At 41.0% G+C, this 19,493-nt stretch overlaps 2 protein-coding genes and 1 non-coding gene across 4 annotated transcripts; all 3 read left to right on the top strand.

Annotated features, from left to right (window-relative positions):
• The first annotated feature begins 2,356 nt into the window (after positions 1-2,356).
• Positions 2,357-11,956, top strand: LOC125587774 (sister chromatid cohesion protein PDS5 homolog B-like). Of its 2 annotated transcripts, none has more exons than XM_048758903.1 (31): positions 2,357-2,611; positions 2,878-3,111; positions 3,282-3,463; positions 3,571-3,757; positions 3,846-4,067; positions 4,224-4,440; positions 4,539-4,684; positions 4,766-4,923; positions 5,012-5,161; positions 5,232-5,280; positions 5,387-5,575; positions 5,866-6,042; positions 6,215-6,354; positions 7,141-7,267; positions 7,615-7,749; positions 7,873-7,941; positions 8,289-8,419; positions 8,498-8,615; positions 9,045-9,179; positions 9,272-9,465; positions 9,543-9,660; positions 9,743-9,886; positions 9,961-10,047; positions 10,147-10,545; positions 10,624-10,691; positions 10,767-10,818; positions 11,000-11,086; positions 11,226-11,263; positions 11,362-11,426; positions 11,621-11,664; positions 11,762-11,956. In XM_048758903.1, exons 1-31 carry the CDS (start codon positions 2,516-2,518, stop codon positions 11,795-11,797), a joined length of 4,194 nt encoding a protein of 1,397 aa, XP_048614860.1. In that variant the 5' UTR covers positions 2,357-2,515; the 3' UTR covers positions 11,798-11,956. The 2 variants fall into 2 exon arrangements, with proteins under 2 accessions (XP_048614860.1, XP_048614856.1); XM_048758899.1 differs by having other exon boundaries at positions 7,612-7,749.
• An 814-nt stretch (positions 11,957-12,770) lies between these two features.
• On the top strand, positions 12,771-12,842 carry TRNAQ-UUG. The gene has a single exon. It is a non-coding gene; the product is annotated as a tRNA-Gln (tRNA).
• A 1,382-nt stretch (positions 12,843-14,224) lies between these two features.
• LOC106412382 (meiosis-specific protein ASY2-like) lies at positions 14,225-17,295 on the top strand. The gene is made up of 6 exons (XM_013853306.1): positions 14,225-15,044; positions 15,110-15,244; positions 15,325-15,691; positions 15,872-16,184; positions 16,255-16,867; positions 16,991-17,295. The coding sequence occupies exons 1-6, from the start codon at positions 14,225-14,227 to the stop codon at positions 17,293-17,295; spliced, it is 2,553 nt and encodes an 850-aa protein (XP_013708760.1).
• The last annotated feature ends 2,198 nt before the right edge of the window (positions 17,296-19,493 follow it).

The following is a 19,493-nucleotide window of genomic DNA, read 5'->3' as shown; positions in this document are numbered from 1 at the left end:
CAAAATATATACACTACTTCATCAAATATGGGACGTAGAGATTGATGATTTGTAAATAGAACAATGTTTTCAGATCATACAAAACCTGAGATTTCTTATCTGTGACATTTCATGTATTTCAATTATCACAATTTCATTATTATTGTTATTTTTTTTAAAACATATAAATAAACTTTAGCCTCTTGTAGTTGGCGGTAGAGGAGCACAATTTTCTTTGCTTCTAGATCTCGAAGAAATAAATCTGGTTTATCAAGATAAGAAGCCTATTGCTTCATTTCATCACATATGGCAGGAAGATGACGTTCAAGGTTACACTAATGCCTGTAGACATCAGAGTACTCCTTCTTATACTTTGTCAAAAGCCATGAGATACCATAAGGATCCCGCATCTTTACTGTAGATCTTTGTTTTTCTACAGGGTTTTCTAAAACCATATCCGTAAATCTTGCGTCTTGTCTTATCATACGAAGAGAGTTGAGATCCGTAAGAAGTTTTATTACCAATGAACTGTAAAACAAAACATAATTCAATCAATTAACTTAACAAGAGTTATGAAAAATTTCAAAATACAATTTGTTTTATTAATACTCACTTGGATAGAGTAGCCGGAGTAACAAGTACATAGGAGTCGTAGATCTTCAACTGAACACTACATTGGTCATGGTAGTTATAGACTGTCGTGGCTTGAAAAACTTCAGTGTAGAAGTCGACAACATGTGTTACGTAGGCGTGTTCTAGAATAATATAGTGTATTGCTCCGTCAGCGCAAAACATGCTGAATAAAAAGACAAACCTTTTACTATGAGATTGAAATGTAAATCAAGATATCGAGAAATGAATGAAAAAATCAAATCTACAACACTGTTATAATAGCTAATGACATAGACAATAGCTAATTAAAGACAGAAAAAATGAAACAAATAGCTAACCTGATTGATAGTGGAAGATAGTCTATATGTCTCTTTTCTCTCTCGCGGTGCAATAGATACTGATTTTAGAAAACCTAATCTAAAGGTGAGAAGAGAAAAATCAGCGAAATGAGCCGATATCGGTGCCGAATACAACTTTAATATGACGCCTTATCCAACCTCAAGGAGAGCAAAAATGATATCACCCTATTTTGTGAATTGCCACAGAATTCTTTTTTAAAAAACGGATCGATAATAAATATATTTTAAAAGACCTCAAAACGATTAGGTAAAACATCACAATAAAATTGAAACAAAGCCAAAACAATTAGTGCATTAATGTATTATTAATTTTTGATCATCAATGCATTATTTTTTGTGCACAAAAAAATAATTTTTTTTGGAATCACCTATTTCTTTCCTTTTTTGAATATATGAATCAACTATTTCTCATAACTTTTAACCAATAAAATTTCAATAATCACATTTATCATTTTTGAAATTTACAATTTACCATTAAATATTGCATTGAAAAGGTTAAAAATGTATCTTTTTGAAATAATTTTATTTTTGATAATGTAGATCTTTTCGAAATTGAGGGAGTTTCTATTATGATTGATCTTATAATCAGTACTCCTTATTAGTATTTCTTCTTTAAATTGCTTTGGTTGTTTTTTGGTTGTTGCCACATTTGCATTGTATTATTCATTGAATGATATTAATAATCGTTTTGATCAATGGTAATAGTTTCGATTTTGTAACTTTTAACTCATAAGCACTGCTAGTAATTCTTTTTTTGAACACATTTTTTGTTTAACACAAGCACTGTATAATCATAAAATTGTTTTTTTTTTACTGTGAAACTTATCGATGAATGAGCCGTATAGGTTTTGGTATGACACTCAAGACTGCTAAAAAGTCGAAGCTTGATACCTCAAGATATATGCTACAAGTTGAGGATCATCTACTTGTACTAATGGAGAAACTTTTGATAGCAAGCATGCAATACCGTGGCAATTACAATACAAAAATCAAAATCTGAATGACCAACTTAATTAGCTTAATAAATAACAATAATGAGCAAGCTGAGACATGAAAAATTCACATAATGTACATAAACTTCTGATCCAAACAAGTGTGCTCTATCCAACATAAATGCAGAGAACTTTCAGTTTAGCATTATACAAAATGAGTAACAAGCACAAGGAATTTCTACACAAAAAAAACCTTTAGGCTAATTAACAAACACAAGGAACTTCTGACCTCCAGTCTTCTTCCTCCTATAACCGGTTTTGGACCCGAACAAATTATTTAGGCTTTTGGAGGATTTTTAAAATTGGGCCGCCAGTAGGCCCATATATCCAACCCATTTTTCTTTTTACTTAGGGAGTGTTATACACAGTCTCCAATGACGACAACGCTTATATAATTAATAAAAAAAAAAAAAAAGGGAAAAGGGTCCCTCCCTCCCGCCCAAAGCTTCCCTCTCCTCCTCCTCCGTCTTCCTCGCAGACTCACCGTTTGATTTTCACTCCACTGACGGGCTTTCCTAGGGTTCCGTTTCGTCTCCTTTTCGATTTTCGATTTCAGTTAGCGCTGTACGGAGCATGGAGAAAACTCCGACGGAGATTGTCTCCGAGATGGGTTCTCGTTTGCTTCAGTCATCTCGTCCGAACAAGGGCTCCCTTGTGAAATCACTTCGGGTAAGCATCTGGGTTTGTTTCCGATTAACTTGATTTCATCGCTCTGTAGTTCGATTGACTCCGTAAAATAGCTCGATTCCTTTCGAAATCGACTTGATCTTGAGTGGGGTTTGTGGTGGGTATCTCAAGGGGTTCGTCTTTGGCTTTGCACATTTGAAATCGATTTTAGGGTTTTATCGGTGATCCGAGGGTTGATTGAGTGTTATTGTAGTGACGTTGGGAAGATCTTTGAGAGTTTGCTTACACATGTATCTGTGACTTTACAGGAAGCTGCTACTACTCTATCACAAATCGAGCAGCCTTTAGTCACCGAAACTGTGAGCAAGAAGAAAGCTCTGAAGCTGCTTGAAGCTGAGCTTAGACCGCTGAAGAAATCCATCATCAAGCATGACCTTCTTAAGAATCGTGATAACGACGTGAGTCTATTAGTCACTGTCTGTGTCAGTGAGATTTTTCGGATTCTGGCACCTGAGCCACCTTTTGAAGACAAGTATCTCAGGGTATGAACATTCCTTCAACTCCTTTGCAATAAACATGTCTCTGTTACTATTGATGACTAGTGTTTGAGTAGATAGACTCTCTTGCATTTTGTGGAACTTACAGCGTCAGTAGTACTAGGTTCGGTTGTGTGAGGTGGGTTATTTTTTAACATGTGGTATCCTTATTTCAGGATATCTTCAACCTCTTTCTAGCTGAGTTCTCTGAGCTCTCTGATACTGTAAGCCCTTATTTCTCGAGAAGGGCAAAGATCTTGGAGACAGTTTCTCGATGTAAATGCTCTCTGCTAATGCTGGACGTGGACTGCCATGACTTAATTCACGAGATGTTTAACACGTTTTTCTCTGTTGTAAGGTAAGAGATGAAACATTTTATTTTCTACTGTTACGAAACTACTCTGGTGTTCTGTTGGTAATAATAAACTGCATTAACATGATCATTTTATTCCCTTCTCGTCACAGAGATCACTATCAACAGAATTTAGCTCATCAGAAAAACGCTAAAGTGCAGCAGCGAAAGGCTAACACGCAGCAAGCGCAACAAAGTTTATTTAATGACATTCTAACGATAATGACTGATATTCTGAAAGAAGAGGCAAGTTCGTCACTTGTCGGTGTTATTCTTGAAAATCTTGTGAAGGAGGGAAAGGTATGGATGTGCAGATATTAGTTTTCTATCGATTATAATTTGCAAAATTATCAGATTATGATATTTTTATTATCTTGTGTGTTCACAGGATGCGACTCCTGCTGCTAATAACCTTGCGAGTTCTCTCATTAAAAACTGTACCGACACGCTTGAGCCGTTAATTTGCAGTTTTCTAACATCCTGTTTTATGGAGAAAGATTCTATCCAGTCCAATCTCAAAGATTCTTACCACGAAATCATATTCATGATCTCCTTAAATGCTCCCCAGATACTGCTAGCAATTATCCCGAACTTGACCCAGGAACTACTGGTATTTATTATACACTTACGCTTTAATAAACATATGATCTTACTTTTCTAACTCCTATTCTTTAGAAAGTTATAGATTGCTTTTGTTTTTATTTAGTGCTTATATTCCTGTTTGTTTGTTTGGGTATTCACCAGGGTTGTTATTTTCTGTCTACAGACTGATCAGGTTGATGTGAGAATAAAAGCTCTGAACTTAGCTGGAAGGATTTTTGCACAGCCTAACCACTGTTCCGGGGAGATATATCGAGATCTTTTTGTAGAGTTCTTGAGAAGATTCTCAGATAAATCTGCAGAAGTCAGAATGGCTGCATTGAAATGCGGGAAGCAGTGTTACTTGGCGAATCCCTCTGGAAATAAAGCATCTGGAGTTCTCAGTAATATTCATAAAGCACTTTCCCTTTTTGCCTTGGTTCTTTATTTCTTGCTCTCTCTAATAATCCCGGTGTCCTTCCTTGACTTTTTAATGTCTCAGCTGCCATTCAAGAGCGCCTATTAGATTTCGATGATAGGGTTAGAACACAGGCTTTGGTTGTTGCTTGTGATATAATGAAGTCTAATATGAAGTATGCTCCTTTGAATCTGATCTCTGAGGCCACTGAGAGACTTCGGGATAAGAAGGTACTCTTACGTTAAAGTATATGAGGCGTTACTAAGGGGCTGTTTCAAGATTATTCACCACTTATTCCATATTTGAAAAAGATATCTGTTAGGAAGAAGGCTATGCAGCAGCTGTCAAAAGTGTATCAAGATTACTGTGACAAGTGTTCAAAAGGATATCTGACAATAAATGATCATTTTGAGCAAATCCCATGCAAAATCTTGTTGCTTTGCTGCGATAAAGATTGTAAAGAATCATGGTAGGATAATTTACCAACTTTCCTTGAATTGCGTTTTTAAAAAAGAAAATATTTCTGACAAGCTAATAGATTTCTGTGGATTACTTAGGTCCCACAATGTGGAACTTGTGCTATCCGATGATCTTTATCCTCGCCTTCTTCCAGTTGAGGAGAGGATGCGGCACTGGGTTCAATGTTTTGTCGTCATGAACCATATTCACTTGAAGTCACTCAATTCAATTTTATCTCAGAAAAGAAGGTAGCCATAAGAATCCACCATCAAATATAAATTAAAAGGTTTTCTTGTTATTCACTCAGTATGTTTCCAGGTTTCAAAGTGAATTGCGGCATTGCCTGACTATCTTGAGGGAGGCTAAGGTCGTATTTTCTTTTCTCTTTCTTGAACTCTGGTGCTCATAGATCCCGAGGGCTTCGCAAACCTTATGTTTCTCACTTTTTGAGTTTAATCTGATGCTTGCTTCAGGATCACAATGTAGAAGAAGTGAAAAGAAAACAAAAAAGCTGTTTTGTAAAGCTTTCATCTGGCTTTCCAGACACTTCCAAGGCAGAAGATTTCTTTCACAGATTAGACCAAATGAACGACTCATCAATTTTTGATGCCTTAACTCTACTGCTGGATGAACTGACATTCACAAAAGCCCAGACTATTAGAGTAAGTCCAAACCTTTATGATGATTTACTTATGCGTAATTTATGTTAAATTCAATTCACAATTCGTAACGTTTTGTTTTTTTTTTCTCTGAAACATCTACAGTATCGTGAATATTCTACTCATTTTCATTCTTGACTAATTCTGTGCTGCATTATTTTAGTATTATCAGCAAGAGTATATTTTTTCAGGAAAGGCATTGGTATTCAGAATGAAGCAAATTAGATAAACCCTTGAATGTGCATCGTAGATATATTCAGCTTCACTACAGATTTGTTCTTTATTCTTTTCAGGAGAAGTTTCTCGAGAGAATTGGTGCTAATCATCAACTTTTCGACTTCCTGCGCATACTTTCTACAAAATGTGCGCCTACTATATTTAGCTCAGAGCATGTCCGGTATCTTATGGATCAGCTTTCTAGCAGCACCTCTGACACGCAGTTGAAGGCTCCTTTCATCAAACTTCTTTTGGTAAGAACAAATGTAGAGAAACATGCTGGTATTCTGTGCACTAATGTTCCATAATCAATAAAACATTTAAATTTTATTTTATGAATATCATCGTTCTTAAGTATACATAAGTGTTATGCTTAAATCAACTTCGGATATGAAATTGAACACAGTTACTGATTTCCTGAATTAGGTAATCCTCAACATGTTCCCTTCTTACCTGAGAGGTTCAGAAAAACAGTTCTTGGAGCTATTAGAGGACGATGATTCAGTCGCTGACGAGCTAACTGAAGCTTTGTCAAAGGCAGCTCCTTATATTTCTGCCAACTTCAGGTAACCATCCAGCACTATTTGACTTGCAATTGATTTAGGTTAAGTTATCATTTTAAGTAGAATTCAAGTTTATTTAAGTGGCCTGGTAGTCAGAGTACAATCTGGAATGCTAGAGCTACTTTCTTACTGTACTGCTTTATGATATCTTACGATAAGTTCATCCAGTTGGATAGAATTTTGGTGTTGCTAGAGAAATGTGTGACATGGCATTTTCTACTGAGTTTGTTTACGTACTCAGACATAAAGTAGAAAAGCTAATTTATTAACCAATTGTTTGATCAAACTAAAGAATTTAATGTCCGTCTTTGTAGCGCAAGTTTTAAGAGTCTACTCTCTGATATCTGATTTAAAGACATCAGTGTTCCATTTACCCCGCACTGCAAATATGCTGTGCTGATATATATAGCATAAACTTATCAAGCTATTGGGCTTAAGTGTTCTGCCTGTTTTTCATTCTGTACTCTGATAGTGTACTCCACCCATAGAAGTTCTCTGGTGGAAAATTAATTGAAGACGATTATTATAAGGCAATATACAATGAACATTCTGAATACAAAATTTCAGGTCGAGGCACGTTATGCAGTCTATGGTTTCTCGTCAAACATATAGTCTACTTTTCTGAACAGTAATTAAAATTTATAGATTTATTATAGGCTTTGAGATCGTTTTAGATACTCTATTCCTCTTGAGTATGGCTTATGTAAATTAGCATACCTAGACAACTAATATTCTATGCATATATTAGTGAGACCTGGACATACTTTAGACATTGGTTTGCTTTTGCAGTGACTATTCCCCTGTTCTGGAGAAGATGTGTCTGGAGGGTACTCGTTCTCGGGCAAAACATGCTGTTTCTGCCATTGCTTCGTTGGCTACATCATCTGAAAAATCTGTCTTTTCCAAGTTATGCAAGGTTATTTTTTCTGCAACCTGCGTTTATTTCTTTTACTCTATCTGTGCTTATTTCGTTTACTCTACATTACTTGATCACATATCGATTTCTTAGATTGAATGCATTTGTGTGAATGTTATTTAACTAGCTTTGGAAGATTCTTAGCATATAACTTTGTTGTGCTTTATGTTCTCCGGAGCCTAAATCTTGGCTTAAGTGGAGTTTGTAAGTGATCATCAACGATTGTAGGGAACATAGCTTTATATATTAGATAGTCTGTTTTAGGCAGAAATCTATAGTAATAGTTTTCCTTTCTAGAGAAAGTTGAGTGTCGCCATTGATTGTCTTGTTTTCCTTTTACTCAGAAGCTCAGAGATTCTTTGCTGTGTGGACGGAAAATTCCAACAACTCTGCAATCTTTGGCATGTGTTGGGCAATATTCTGTCTTGGCTTTTGACAATATATATGAAGATATCAGTAGATACGTATACCAAATTTTTCAAGTAAGTGGCAAGAGGTGCTATTTTCAAAATTGTTATGAAGATATCCACCTGGTTCATTAATTTATTGTATTTTTCTTATTGTTGATGGTAACCATCTTATTACTATTTTCAAAATTGTCATAGGCGGAACCATCTGATAATCAGCCTCCTTGTGATCAGTCTTCTGGTTGCTGTAACTCTTGCAAGCTAAAGGTAAGTGCTGGAGAAAGAAACACTTTTGCTTTCCGTTCATTTGTGTCTTAGAAAGTTTAGGTCTTTAACATGCAATCAACGTGAAACAAGTAGGCCGTTGTTAATGCTTCTGCTCAGCATGTTCTAGTTGTATACTTAGCATGAAGTTCAGCCTTTTTATGCTTCATTGCAGAATTTTTAGGAATAGTGCTGCCGCATGTGAATCACATTATCGTTAAGAATGTTTATTAGCTAGACAAAGAAATGTAAGCCTTGAGATTTTAAGATTTTTAATGTGGGATAAGTTCGAACATTCTCAAAGTTGGCAGGATCACGCATGTTAAGTTTTGAGTTGTTATTTTTCGCAGATATATGGGCTCAAAACACTTGTGAAAAGTTTCTTGCCTCGCCATGGTCAAGTCGTAAGGAAAATCGATGACTTGTTAAACATTTTGAAGAAAACACTGAGATCACAAGGACTCGAAGGCATCAAATCATGGTATGTTCTTGTGGAAAATTCCTGATCCTTGTTGACTTCTCATATGATCTAAGACTTACTTTCTCTTGAAATTTGTAGCGATGACACGGGGGCTAATGTTAGACTGGCTGCTGCTAAAGCTGTTTTATTGCTTTCAAGGAAATGGGACCTTCATATTTCTCCTGAACTTTTCCGTCTTACCATCTCGATGGGAAAGGTAAAATGCCTTCCACCTTGCATAACAACCAAACAATTTTTAGAAGATTCTTGAATATTATCCTAACTGGATAATCTTAACTGCTTGTTTTTCAAAAAAAAATTTGTGTTAAGTGATGGCGAGTCATGAGTTTGACTTTTACAGTAGCCACGTACTGGTTCCTGCATTTTGTAACTTATATAAGAGTATCTATCATTGCATATTGGACATATCTATAAGTTTCTCTAATGGAATTAGCTTGGGTTTATGGTCATCTATCTCTGAAGAAGGATGTTATTAGTAGTGTTAACTATTTAGTGGCAGTGGGGATGTTATTAGTAGTGTTAACCATTTAGTGGATGATATCTCTGTCCAGAAAGTTGGATTAATTTGGTGAGTTTATGGTGCACTTGATTGTCTTTCTGATCGTTTACCTTTGTCTTCTGTCAGGACTCCAACGCTTTTATAACCAAGACTTTTCTCACCAAATTACAGAAGCTATTGATGGAAAATATGATACCCAGAAGATACGCATGTGCTTTTTCGTTTTCCGTGTCTGGTCCCTGCAGAGATCTGCAAAATGATGTAAGTTGCTAATACTTCTCACTCTAAAATGGGAATATTTCAGTTGTTTTAACACTTAAGGTTTTCTGATGATTTCCGCTGCTTTTGTTCAGTCACTTAGATATATCAATGGATTCATCAGAAATGCTACAAGAGAAGCTCGGGCAGGTCGGGATGTAGATCAACGGGAATCACTCACTGATTGTCCAGCTTACATGATAGTGTTCCTGATCCATGTTCTTGCACATGACCCGGATTTCCCTTCAGAAGACTGCATGGATGAGCATGTCTATGCTCGATTTTGTGGGTAATAGCTAAGTTCCTATTATTGGTTCTAATTGGTTTCTTTTTGAATTTTTGTTCTTACATCTTTCCCTTTGGCAGCCCTCTGTTGTCGGTCTTACAAGTGCTACTTAGTAACAAGGAAATAGCCCCTTTCTTGTGTTGTATCTTGCGTGCAATTAAAAGAGCTGAAGATGCTGTTGATGCTTGTAAAACTCCTGTAAGTGTGACGTGATAGCACTGAATTAAAAATATGCTTCTTTACCATGCGTAGGCTAATATGATTATACTTTGCACTGCAGAGGCTGCATATTCTAGCTGATATTGGTTCTTCAGCTGTCAACACATCAAAATGTATTGACGCGACTTCCCCACAAGCTCCACGGTCAATTTTGCTACCATCATCGCTGTACAAACTAGGCCAAACTAGCATGTCAGACAGCCAGGCAAGTCCTGCATTGCGTCAATCCTGCTCAACTTGTGACATTAGCTTAAATTTTATGTTTCTGACACTCTGCAGAACAAGGCTAAGTCTCACACTCAAAATACTTTGGAACAAAGGTTCATGGAAAGAGTAGTTCATATATTCCGATCACAGATCTCTCTGGTATATCTTTTTACCGTCCTTTTTCCATTTTACTTGTATTATGCTTTGATTCCTGATCCTTTTCTGATCGTTTTTCTGCCAACTTGAACTCTTTCCAAGCATGATCAGAAGTGTCAGGAAGATACCCCAGCAGTTGTTTTGGAGGATGGAGATTTGCCTCTATTATTGGGAAATCAAATCGAAACCTCAATGACTGGTTCCACTGAAGCCAGCAAAAACAACACTAGGTGTAGCAAAAAGCGGACTCATTTGGGTTTGCCTGAAAAAAGTACTACTACTACCAGAGAGATGAAGAATGTTACTTCCAAGAAGTGTAAAACAGTAGAAGGGGGAGAACACATTTCTCGTGATTCCACCGTATCTTTGAGAACAGTTGAGTCGGAAATTCCTAAAAAGAAGCTAGAGAGACACAGTACTTGTTCAAAGGAGAGTGCTGGGGCAAGTGTCAGCAACAATGTTACATCTTCCAAACCTTCCGGGGTAGTATCTACGTTAAAGGTAAGTTCATAACTATAAGTTGGATCTATATATAGTTATTATTTATCTTCCTGTGATACTGGTTAATGATTGTCACAGGATACCAGCAACCACGGCGAAGCAATCATTGGGCAGCGGATTAAATTACTCTCCCCCGCTGATGGATGGTAGAAATTTTCTTAAAGACATTCGAACAAATATATGATGGAGTTTTCGTAATTTGTTTTGGTCGTTTTTACCAGTTTCCATCACGGCACTGTTGAAAGGTTTAATTCTAAAAGCAACTCCCACAAGGTATGCACTGTGACTTCTAAGCCCATATTATTCTAAAAGCAATTCTCATTTGATTCAGTGAGCTGTTTATGCTCGACGTTGGTCAGATATAGTATATACATCTTTGCATGGCTTTTCCTTTTCCCTGTTCTTTACCTATCTGTAGTAAATGCCACGAGCTTCTGTGTTTGCTTTGATGCAGATTGCTTTTGATAATGGGGATGTTGAATTGGTTTGCTTGGACAGCGAGAGTTGGGAGACCCTGAGCCATGAATCCATGGGGCAACAGGTAAATGAAATGTTTGATGGATACTTTAATTCATCATTCAAGTGCTAACATCTTGGAATCCGACGAAAATGAACTTGACACAAGTACAATATTTGTAGCATTTATTTATGTTTGGCTTCTTTTTTTTTTAATTATTCAGGAAATATTGAGAAAGGAGACAGAATCTTTTGGTTCTCGGTGAGTTACAATCAACCACAGTTCATTGAACAGCTGATTGCTCTTTTTTCTCTGTGTCATCTGTAATGATGTAGCGAGATACTCTCTGGTTTCTGCAGCGTCCCTGAAGTTAAAACAAAGCAGCAGAAGAAAAAGATGCCTACCAAATTGAATCCTACAGCTGGTAAATTGTTGCAAAGTCCTCAATTATTGGAGTCATTATTGTCTACTAAACCAACTGGTGGAAACATTAGCATAGGAGGCCTCATTAACCATGAATGATTCGCCTAGTCCTTGTCTAATAAGTGAATAGAAATGTTCGCATTGAGTTGGTTATTGTATAAAGTCCCTCTCACTGAAAAGGAAACTTGGTTGCAGGAGAAGAATCAGTGTCAGAAGTAACCAACACAAGTGACAACATTGTAAGCCTTCTTCTCCTATTGTTAACTTTCTTGTCTTTTTCTTGTAATGTCAATATGCCGACTTAAACGCTAAGTCAACTGCTGGTCAATGTTTCAGGGACTTAGAAGAAGTCGGAGACGAAGAATGTCTTAAGGAGCATGATATGCTCGCAACAATAGACTTCTTCCTCCTCCTCATATTTATATGTTTATAATAACCTCGTGATAGAAATAATAAACGAATACTTATGTCTAGAATTAAACTTGTTTAGACGGCAACAATATTATGAAAATTAACACACAGGTTTTGCTGTTTTGAGTTTCAATAGTTTTGCTTTTGGCATTGTTGGGTCTTCTTTTGTTCACTTCGTATCTCGACTTTTCATAACTAACCAAGTCAATTTCATTTTCCGAACTTATTTAACTCAACCAAAATGTTCCTAATTTCTCCCAAAATTCATTTTAATTGTTTGTTGTAGTTCTTTTTTCAAAAGAGAAGACTTTTCTTGATTTATGAGGTTACAATATAAAAAACATACAGAGAGATTTGGTTGTGGAATTAGGTACCAAAGGTAAGACAATTCGAGCGTTTTGTGGAATGAGAGGATTTATTTGGCGTACCAAATATGGCCTAAGCATCGTTGTTGTAGAGTGTAATGGCTACTATTGGATATGGGTCTCCTTTGACGCTCACTGATATTCAAACAAGATTAAAAGGTCACAAAAGGAGATGTCCCAGCATTAAAGCCAACTATAATGACAGCTGTTTCTTGATCGTGTGCGCAAAAAAGCATCCCTTAACATCTCCTTTGAGGGTTGCTACTCTCCAATCTTTCGATGGCTCAGTAGCAGTATTAGCAGAGAATAGGAAAAGTACACCAGAAGTAAACTTTTTTTTCTTGAAAAAGGCTTTACCAGAAGGAAACTTTCATGGCAAGAAATCATCTAAAGTTCATCAAAGCAACCAAAGAAATACCTCCAACTTCTTCTGATGCTGCTTTGACGCAAGTTTCATCAAAAATTTCATGTGATTATCCGTGAATGATGTTTTGAATGATTATCTTATAAAGAGATACTCAATCTTCAGTAATGATAAATACGAATAATGCAGACAAGAAAACATATAAGGTTCTATGGTGTAGTGGTTAGCACTCTGGACTTTGAATCCAGCGACCTGGGTTCAACTCCCGGTAGGACCTTTTTCACCATTTTTAGTTTGTTTGTATATTTATTTCATCCAACTTTGTAATTTTTCACCATTTTTAGTTTGTTTGTATATTTATTTCATCCAACTTTGTAATCAACGGATAACATGAATGAAAAGCCAATTGGAGAACTGATTGATGACTACTGTTTGTACGGGATTCGGTTGATTAGAATGATGAACTTAGGAAATGGGGTAACTAAAGACGTTTTTATTAGAATCAAGATAATGGGTTACAAGACTGATGAAAGGTAAGGAGACAAGGTCAGAGGTTTAAACGACAAGATCAAAGAGATGATTAGGAAACCCTAAATCTAACCGCTTAGTGTGTGAGTTGTCCAAAAGTCCTCTCTTCATTGCCTCTTCCTTCCTTCTTATAGTCCCCTTGTCCATGATGCCCTAATCGTACTGTCCTTTGGGCCTTGTCGCCAAAGGCCGAGTATGCGGGCCTTGGTACTGTTCCCTCTAAGCCGAGTATAATTGATCAGCTTAGCCGATCAGCTTAAAGTACTCTAGAGTCGAGTCGACGTCTTTAGCCGCTAAGCCGACTAAACTCAGCCGAACTTGCCGGGCTAGGGCCCGTTATTTGATGGGCCTTGTGGAGGGATGTAATCCATCTCCTACAATAAGTCTCCCCCCAGTTCACTTGTGAGCGGCTTGTCGGTCTCAGTGAATTTGTGGGTCAGGTTCGTTCATATAACAGGTCCTAGTGCCAGTGATAGCTCTCGCTTTGCCAGTATGTGGTTTTAGTCGCGCAGTATATCTAGTCGCTCCAAGCTGCGACTCCCACAATGTATCGTGTTTTACTCGGGAGGCGAACTTCTCGAATTAAGAGTTCGGGGATCGACACAAACCGGTTAACTTCGGCAAGCCGGTTCAGCTCACAAACCGGTTTAGATCGAAACCGGGTATTGGTTCTGGTTGAATTTCTCGATTGGAATCGGTTTGAGCGAGAAACTGAACCGTCGCGAGTAAGATTTTGGACATTTAGGCGGCCTTCGAAGCCCATTTAGGCCTTTGTAGACCTAATGATTACACTTCGGAGAGTGTGCCTTCGTTTTTGCTATAAATAGGCGTCTCTCCTTTGCTTTCGTCATTCTTCTCTGCAGACTCAGGTATTCCACTTTCTCTCCCTTCTCTCTACTTTTATTTTCTCTCTCTAGATAAGCCTTCTGTAGCATAGGGTTTTCCGCTAGCGATCTAGCTGGTTTAGTCGTCCCCCCGAGTAGAAAGGATATGGCTTCAGGGAATCGGTTATCGCGCGAGGAAAAATGAAAAGATATAGCTACCTCGCCGAGCCCGGCTAGGGATGCGGACGGGGGTCCATTGGAGGATTTTGACATAATCCATCGTGACGCTCTGCGGGATACGGAGAACATGAGCCTTTCCCAGCGTCTTTTGGTCGCTGACGCCCATAGGCAGTTTCGCGAAGAAATCGAAGGAAACGTTGAGGACGAGGATAGAGAGGCGAGTGGTTCTGAAGCGCCTAGCCTTGTCGTAAGACCCAGGAGACGGGCTCATCGGAGGGCTCGTATCGACCAGTCAGACCGTCTTCCCGCACCGAGAAGTGTTCCGTTCGACGAAGTAGACTGCCGTCCTGTGATATACCACCCCGGTGGGATTTTCGAAGAACTACCTTCGCTGCCTCCCGAAGCGTTACGCGACCCGCGAGTTCAATCGTGGGGAAACGTTTTCAGTTCCTGTTCTTCCAACGAGACCGTGAAGAATTTGCTAAGGGAGAATGGTGGCGCTGGAGTCACCTTCCTCATTCCGTCAACCGATCAGCGGCCGTGGTCGCCACCGGTTGGTTACCAGTGCGTGTACGAATCTTACTTCAAGGATCAGACAAAGCTCTGGTTCCCAATCCCCAGACTGATCACGTCTTACGCGTTTCGTCGGGACATCGCCATTTCTCAGCTGCTGAACGGGTCGCTGCGCATAGCTGTCATGTTGATGGTTATGACAGCGGAGATGGATGTTTCGATGAGTGTGAGGGTGTTCGAGGAGCTGACTTTCACGAAGGCGGAGCCGAACGGGATCTTTTCAGTAAAGATGCGAGCGAGTTACAACGTTTTGACCGGTCATCCCAACAAGACGCAGGATTGGCAACGCGCATACTTCTTCATTAAGTCCAACGAGCATGCCTTCGAGGAGCCGCCGGGGGACGATTATCGCGTTTTATGGAATCAGCAACTTGGTAGAGATTTGTCTGTTTACTCGTATTCTGGTCGATGGTTCTGATGCTCCCTTTTTCTTTTGCAGTTCGTCATCCCAATACAATTGCCTATCCCGAGAAATTCTTCGAAACTGCCCAACTGATCGCGACGCATAGTCATCTCAGGTGGCCGGATCTTAGTCGGGAGTGGATACGTCGGCAGCAAGCAAGGATCGCTAGAGGTAAAGTTGCTGTTCACCTTAGGGAGATGTTCTTGAACCTTTTTCGTAGTCTTCGTGTCTGATTTCTTTTTCTTTTACAGTTGATTGGGAATCGAGACTTCCTTGTGTACTCGGTCCCCGCAAGTCACGTCTCTCCCTGTTTACTCGGAAACAACAAAAGCTCCTTAACCAAGCTAGAAATATGGAGGGAGTTCCCGACTTGAGTGCCCTATTGAAAGGGAGGCTTCAAATGCTCTCAACGAAGTCGTCTTCTGCCGGTGCCTCAGAGGTCAGGCCTGTTCCCGCAGATGGAGATGTGAACTCTGAGGCGCCAGCTCAGAGTTCCCCAAAGAAGAAGGCCAGTAAGGCCAAGAAAAGGAGTGTCCCTTTGGAGGAGGCACCATCCTCTGCTGATGTCTCTGAAGTCGCTGCTAAGAAGAAGAAGAAGAAAAAGGGGAGCAAGAAAAGGTCTCGTGAGGAGGCTTCTGTTGAGGTTTTGGAGACCTCAACTGCCGCGGGGAATGATGATGCGGAAATAAACGATCCAACCGATTCTACTCGGGGATCACCTGAGGAACATCCCAAGAAGAGATAGAAGAAAACGACCGTGGAAGACGATGAAACTTCTGCTCCTGGGATCCCTTCTAGAGGTGGGGGACCGGCTACTGAAACCGGAGATGGCTCACGGGATGAATCTCCGTTGAGTAGGGGAACCCCTTCTTCTTCTGAGAGGAAGACTGGTGTGGAAAGCGGAGGTTCGCTTCCACAGAAGGCGGGAGGAGGAATTCGCTTTCCGGATCGCGTAGAGTTCCTTTACGACGAGGCGACTCCGTTGGTTCTGAATCCGCTTCAATGTGCTGAACTGACCCGTCAGATCCGTGGTGGGACCAAAGAGTTGCCGCCGATCGACGACTTGTACTTCAAAAAGGAGTACATTGACGCGGCTATGGCGAGCAAACGGGTAAACTCGCTTTCCCTTATTTCCCTTTTTCTTTCTCAAAAATTTCCTAAGTCTTTATTGCTTTATGCAGAGTGACGGAAGCATGAACTATCTCGTTGAGAAGTACGACACCACCTTGAAGCAGACGATGGTTCAGCTGGGCGCCTCGGAGAAGCTCGCACGAACCAGGTTGGGTGTGATCGAGAGGTTACGCGAGAAAACTCGCTTAGAGCGGTTGGTCGCTTCCCTCGAGAAAGAGAAGGCCGAGCTCGAGGAAGAGAGGGATGCTGTCGTTGGAACGCTGGTCAAAGAGAGGCAACGTCTGAGGGACTCTAGGGTTCAGGAGGTCACCCGCGAGAGGATCAAGGTTCAAACGGCTATGGCGGACAAGTCTACTCGCTGTGTAGGTAAGATGAAGGGCTATCTGGATCGCCTTAACGCGCTAGAGAAGGCCAAGAATCTATACGGGCAGGCTTCGGGGACGAAAAAGTGCCTTGAGATGATAAGAGATAGCGGGACCGAGATCCCGCAGAGTATGATCGACATCTTTTCGGAGCAGGAGAAGGTGCATGAGGCTGAAATCGCCAAACTCCGCCTCGAGCCATTCTCCGAGGATGACTTTGCTCTCTCTCCTCTCAACCTCCCTTCTCGATTTGTAAGTGAAGAGCTCGTGGGGGTACTCGACCCGTACGGGTCGAATGTTGGTTTGATTGGCCATGAATCGGCTTCCCTGTTGATCACTTCCTGCGAGGCGACCGAAGATCCAGTCGATGAGCCGATGGTAGACATTACTTCCGCTCTGTCGGAGCATATTGTCGTTCCCTAAGGAACTGCCATCGAGGAGCGTCCCGACAGAAACGATCCCGAGGAGGCCGGGGACGCGATTCCAGAAGACACAGGGGATGTAGCCACCGAAGATCCGGTCCTGGTTTCTTCGTCTGAGGAGCGAGAAGAGGACGAGGTGGGTGAGGAGGAGAACAGGTCGTCGCCGGCACTTATCGAAGAGACGGTCCCGATCCCGTCAGTTTCAGACCCTCCTGCTCAGGTCGAAGGCCTTGACGCTCAAGCCGTTGAAGAAGAAGTGGTTGAACCGCTTGACCCGAGCAGGGACGACCAAGACATTGTCGTTTGATCTTGTTGCATGTAATATTAGGATGCTTTCATCGGTGGTCTTGATAGACCTTGTTGTTGTATTTTAAGACACTTTTTCCTTTGTGTTTCTCATTATTTATTTGCAACTCTTTTAAGCGATTTCGGTTATCTGTTGTGTTTGGCAAACATCAGATTTTTATCCTTAATCTTTTGCAAATAGACAAGTGATGAACCGGTAATTGGTTTTACTCGGCTGTCATCATGTTTCGATAAGAAAGAGTTGAGTATAAGAGTGGAAGGTTCTTCTGTCCGTTTCCTCAGTGACAATTAAGTAACCGGGTAGCTAAGCCGTTACATTTTAGTCGAGAAAAGGCAAAGATTCACTCTGTTTAGTCGGTTCAATGCTTAGGCATAGGTGAATCGCGACTATTAAGGTCCTGGAGCCAAGTGTCTGATCAGGACATAGCTGTAAGCAAAGGAGCGTGAGTGTCCGCGTATCCTCTGCTGGAGGCACGGGGGCCATTCGATACGAAAGTCATTATTTATTTGATTGAGACCAAGGTAAGGTTTTGACTTTGGTTTTGTTACAGCTGGACCTATTAAGGCTGCCTACGTACCTCGGTTGAGGATCAAGCCATTCGTAGTTCGTTTTTCCCGAGTAAAAGTGGCTGTGAGTGGCGCATTTACTCGGTCGATTAGAAGTGACCACGGGGGTGCATCTACTCGGTTTTTTTTTTTTTTTTTTTTTTTTGTGGAAATACTTCTACGAGTAGAAACGTCGTAGGTGCATTGAGTTCCATGATCGTGGGACTTCTTCTCCGCGCGATGTTTCGAGTCGGTATACGCCAGGTTTAACAACTTTGATGATTTTGTATGGTCCCTCCCACCTGGCGCCGAGTTTACCGGCGTTTAGCTCCTTAGTGTTTTCGAACACTTTGCGCATGACGAGGTCGCCGAGTTCCAGAGGTCGGGCTCGAACCCTTTTGTTATAGTAGCTTTCGATCTGGTGTTGGTAATTCTGGATGCGCAGCAGAGCTTGGTCTCGTCGTTCTTCTATCTCATCGAGGGCATCGAGTAGCATCTCTTTGTTGAGCTCGACGTATTGAGGAATCTTGGAACGTCGGAGGCTTGAAACGTTAACTTCAGCAGGAGCCATTGCTTCGACACCGTAGGCGAGGGAGAAAGGTGTCGATTTAGTCGATCCGCGCGGGGTTGTGCGGTGGCTCCATAGGATTCCGTCGAGTTCGTCGGCCCAATGACCCTTTTTCAGGTCCAGACGCTTCTTAATGCCATCGATGATGAGTTTGTTGGAGGATTCCGCCTGGCCATTACCTTGCGGGTAACGAGGGGTGGAGGGGCTTAGTCGAATGTTCCACTTGCCACAGAACTCCTTGAAATTACCTGACATGAACTGCGATCCGTTGTCGGTAACAATTTCATAAGGTAGACCATGGCGGCAAATAATGTTTTTCCAGACGAAACCGCAGACTTCTTTGTCTGTGACTTGAGCGTATGCTTCAGCTTCGATCCACTTAGTGAAGTAGTCGGTGAGGACAAGGATGAAGCGTCTTTGGCAGGAACAAGGAAGCGGTCCTATGATATCCATCGCCCATCGCATGAACGGGTAAGGGACGGTGGTTGTGCGCAGCATCTCGGTTGGACAATGGATGCTGGGTGCGTGTCGTTGGCACTTGTCGCAACTCCTCGCGTATGACTCGCAATCAGCGTTCATTGTCGGCCAGAAGAATCCTATGCTCCTTACTTTGATTGCTAACGCACGTCCGCCCGAATGGTTTCCGCCAGCGCCTTCATGCGTCTCTGCCAGAACCCTTGCTGTCTCGTCGCCATGGATGCATTTGAGGAGCACTTTACTCACCGTCCATCTGTGTAGTTCATCGTCAAGAACGACGTAATGGGCGCTGCGGGCTTTTAGCCGGCGAGCTGCCCATTTTTCTGCTGGGAGTTCCCCCTTCGAGAGGTAGTCGATGAACTCGGTTCTCCAATCTGGGCCAAACCCGTCGTCGTCTGGAGCAATGGGCTCGACGACCTGGGCGACGATGGTTTGGTCGGTCAGTATATCGATACTTGGTTTCTCGATACGATGTATCGGGATTGTTCGTTTAACTTGGTCATGAAGCTTGCTACCAAGGGCCGCGAGGGCTTCGGCGCAGACGTTTTCACCTCTGGGAACTTTGATGAGTTCGAAGAACTCAAACTCTGCTGCCAGGCTTTGCACTA

The sequence above is a fragment of the Brassica napus genome, chromosome A2 (genome assembly GCF_020379485.1).
Source record: "Brassica napus cultivar Da-Ae chromosome A2, Da-Ae, whole genome shotgun sequence".
Classification (NCBI taxonomy): Eukaryota; Viridiplantae; Streptophyta; class Magnoliopsida; order Brassicales; family Brassicaceae; genus Brassica; species Brassica napus.
Note: the sequence above shows the minus strand (reverse complement) of the source record. Positions and strands in the feature narration are given on the sequence as shown.